Source organism: Nerophis ophidion, linkage group LG07 (genome assembly GCF_033978795.1).
Source record: "Nerophis ophidion isolate RoL-2023_Sa linkage group LG07, RoL_Noph_v1.0, whole genome shotgun sequence".
Classification (NCBI taxonomy): domain Eukaryota; kingdom Metazoa; phylum Chordata; class Actinopteri; order Syngnathiformes; family Syngnathidae; genus Nerophis; species Nerophis ophidion.
Genome location: NC_084617.1, coordinates 77670972 through 77673552, shown reverse-complemented (window position 1 = coordinate 77673552; position 2581 = coordinate 77670972). Strand labels below are relative to the sequence as shown.

Genomic DNA, 2581 nt, shown 5'->3' with positions numbered 1-2581 from the left:
TATATATATATATATATATATATATATATACATACATACATACATACATATATATATATACATACATACATACATACATACATACATACATACATACATACATACATACATACATACATACATACATACATACATACATACATACATACATATATATATATATGGGGACGGCGTGGCGCAGTGGGAGAGTGGCCGTGCGGAACCCGAGGGTCCCTGGTTCAAATCCCACCTAGTACCAACCTCGTCACGTCCGTTGTGTCCTGAGCAAGACACTTCACCCTTGCTCCTGATGGGTGCTGGTTGGCGCCTTGCATGGCAGCTCCCTCCATCAGTGTGTGAATGTGTGTGTGAATGGGTAAATGTGGAAGTAGTGTCAAAGCGCTTTGAGTACCTTGAAGGTAGAAAAGCGCTATACAAGTACAACCCATTTATCATTTATATATACATACATATATGTATATTCATATATGTATGTATGAAGTGGCTGGATGAAGTGGCTGGGGAGAGGGAAGTCTGGGCTTCCCTGCTTAGGCTGCTGCCCCCGCGACCCGACCTCAGATAAGCGGAAGAAGATGGATGGATGGACTAGAATTGTGTGAGTTGTTGTAGTAATAGAAGAGGCAGTAGTGAGCTAGGTGTGTGTGTTACAGGACAAAGGTTGTGTCTGGGACTAAAGAAAAGGAAACTTAAGGTCTTACCCTTTTGAGTCAGACGGAATAAAGTCGGCCATTGTCCAAAATGACCTTTTTGGCACTCATCAGTTCTCCGCCACCGGTGATGACGTCAGAGCTTCGACGTCACGTCAAGTTACAAACTTAGGAAAAATAAAATAAAAACACAGACGAAACATGGCGGGTGAAAAACATGTCACGTCATCGCCAACTCCGGTGTGCAAGTAGAGGTTGTGTGCGGTAAAGCCGCCGGTGAAAGAGTTCCATTTGTGAGGAGAAGATAGTCAGAATGCAGGCAGGGAGGTCACACGCAGCAGTCATGTGAAGGGACGGCGAGACAGGAGGGTCAAGCTGCTGCTGAGTTCACGGACATCACGGAATTTTTAAATACATACTCATAATGTTCTAGATCGGTGGTTCTCAAATGGGGGTACCTGAAGGGGTACATGAGATTTATTTGAAATATTCTACAAATAGCAACAATTCAAAAATCCTTTATAAATATATTTATGGAATAATACTTCAACAAAATATGAATGTAAGTTCATAAAGTGTGAAAAGAAATGCAACAATGCAATATTCAGTGTTGACAGCTAGATTTTTTGTGGACATGTTCTATAAATATTGATGTTAAAGATTTCTTTTTTTGTGAAGAAATGTTCATAAGTAAGTTGATGAATCCAGATGGATCTCTATTACAATCCCCAAAGAGGGCACTTTAAGTTGATGATTACTTCTATGTGGAGAAATCTCTATTTAGGATTAAATCACTTGTTTATTTTTCAACAAGTTTTTAGTTATTTTTATATCTTTTTTCCAAATAGTTCAAGAAAGACCACTACAAATGAGCAATATTTTGCACTGTTGTACAATTTAATAAATCAGAAACTGATGACATAGTGCTGTATTTTACTTCTTTATCTCTTTTTTTTCCCAACCAAAAATGCTTTGCTCTGATTAGGGGGTACTTGAATTAAAAAAATGTTCACAGGGGGTCCATCCATCCATTTTCTACCGCTTATTCCCTTTCGGGGTCGCGGGGGGCGCTGGCGCCTATCTCAGCTACAATCGGGCGGAAGGCGGGGTACACCCTGGACAAGTCGCCACCTCATCGCAGGGCCAACACGGATAGACAGACAACATTCACACTCACATTCACACACTAGGGCCAATTTAGTGTTGCCAATCAACCTATCCCCAGGTGCATGTCTTTGGAAGTGGGAGGAAGCCGGAGTACCCGGAGGGAACCCACGCATTCACGGGGAGAACATGCAAACTCCACACAGAAAGATCCCGAGCCTGGATTTGAACCCAGGACTGCAGGAACTTCGTATTGTGAGGCAGACGCACTAACCCCTCTTCCACCGTGAAGCCCGTTCACAGGGGGTACATCACTGAAACAAGGTTGAGAACCACTGTTGTAGAATATATATACCAGTATGTATATATGTATTGATAGATAATTACATAATGTATATACAAATATATGTATATATACACACACACATACACACACATATATATATATATATATACATATATATATATACATATATGTACACATATATATTGGGATAGGTTGATTGGCAACACTAAATGGTCCCTAGTGTGTGAATGTGAGTGTGATAGTTGTCTGTCTATCTGTGTTGGCCCTGCGATGAGGGGGCGACCTGTCCAGGGTGTACCCCGCCTTCCGCCCGATTGTAGCTGAGATGGACCCCAGAGGGAATAATCAGTAAAAAAAATGGATGGATGGACATGGCAGGTCATTGATGTAGAGACTAAAGCAGTGGTGTCAAAGTCATTTGAGGTCAAAGGCCACTTGGAGGAAAATCCACTCCCAAGTGAGCCGGAATGGTAAAACCATGGCATGATAACTTCAAAATAAAAACAACAGGCTTGGTACACCT

General features: G+C 41.5%; 1 protein-coding gene across 2 annotated transcripts in view; it reads right to left on the bottom strand.

Annotated features, from left to right (window-relative positions):
• Nucleotides 1–1016, bottom strand: part of hps4 (HPS4 biogenesis of lysosomal organelles complex 3 subunit 2) — a 26772-nt gene extending 25756 nt beyond the window's left edge. For both annotated transcript variants that reach the window (XM_061907201.1, XM_061907202.1), the window contains exon 1: nt 699–1016. In XM_061907201.1, the coding sequence (XP_061763185.1) occupies nt 699–730 (32 nt within the window). In that variant the 5' untranslated portion in view covers nt 731–1016. The remainder of the gene's footprint in view (nt 1–698) is intronic.
• Between the last annotated feature and the right edge of the window lie 1565 nt (nt 1017–2581).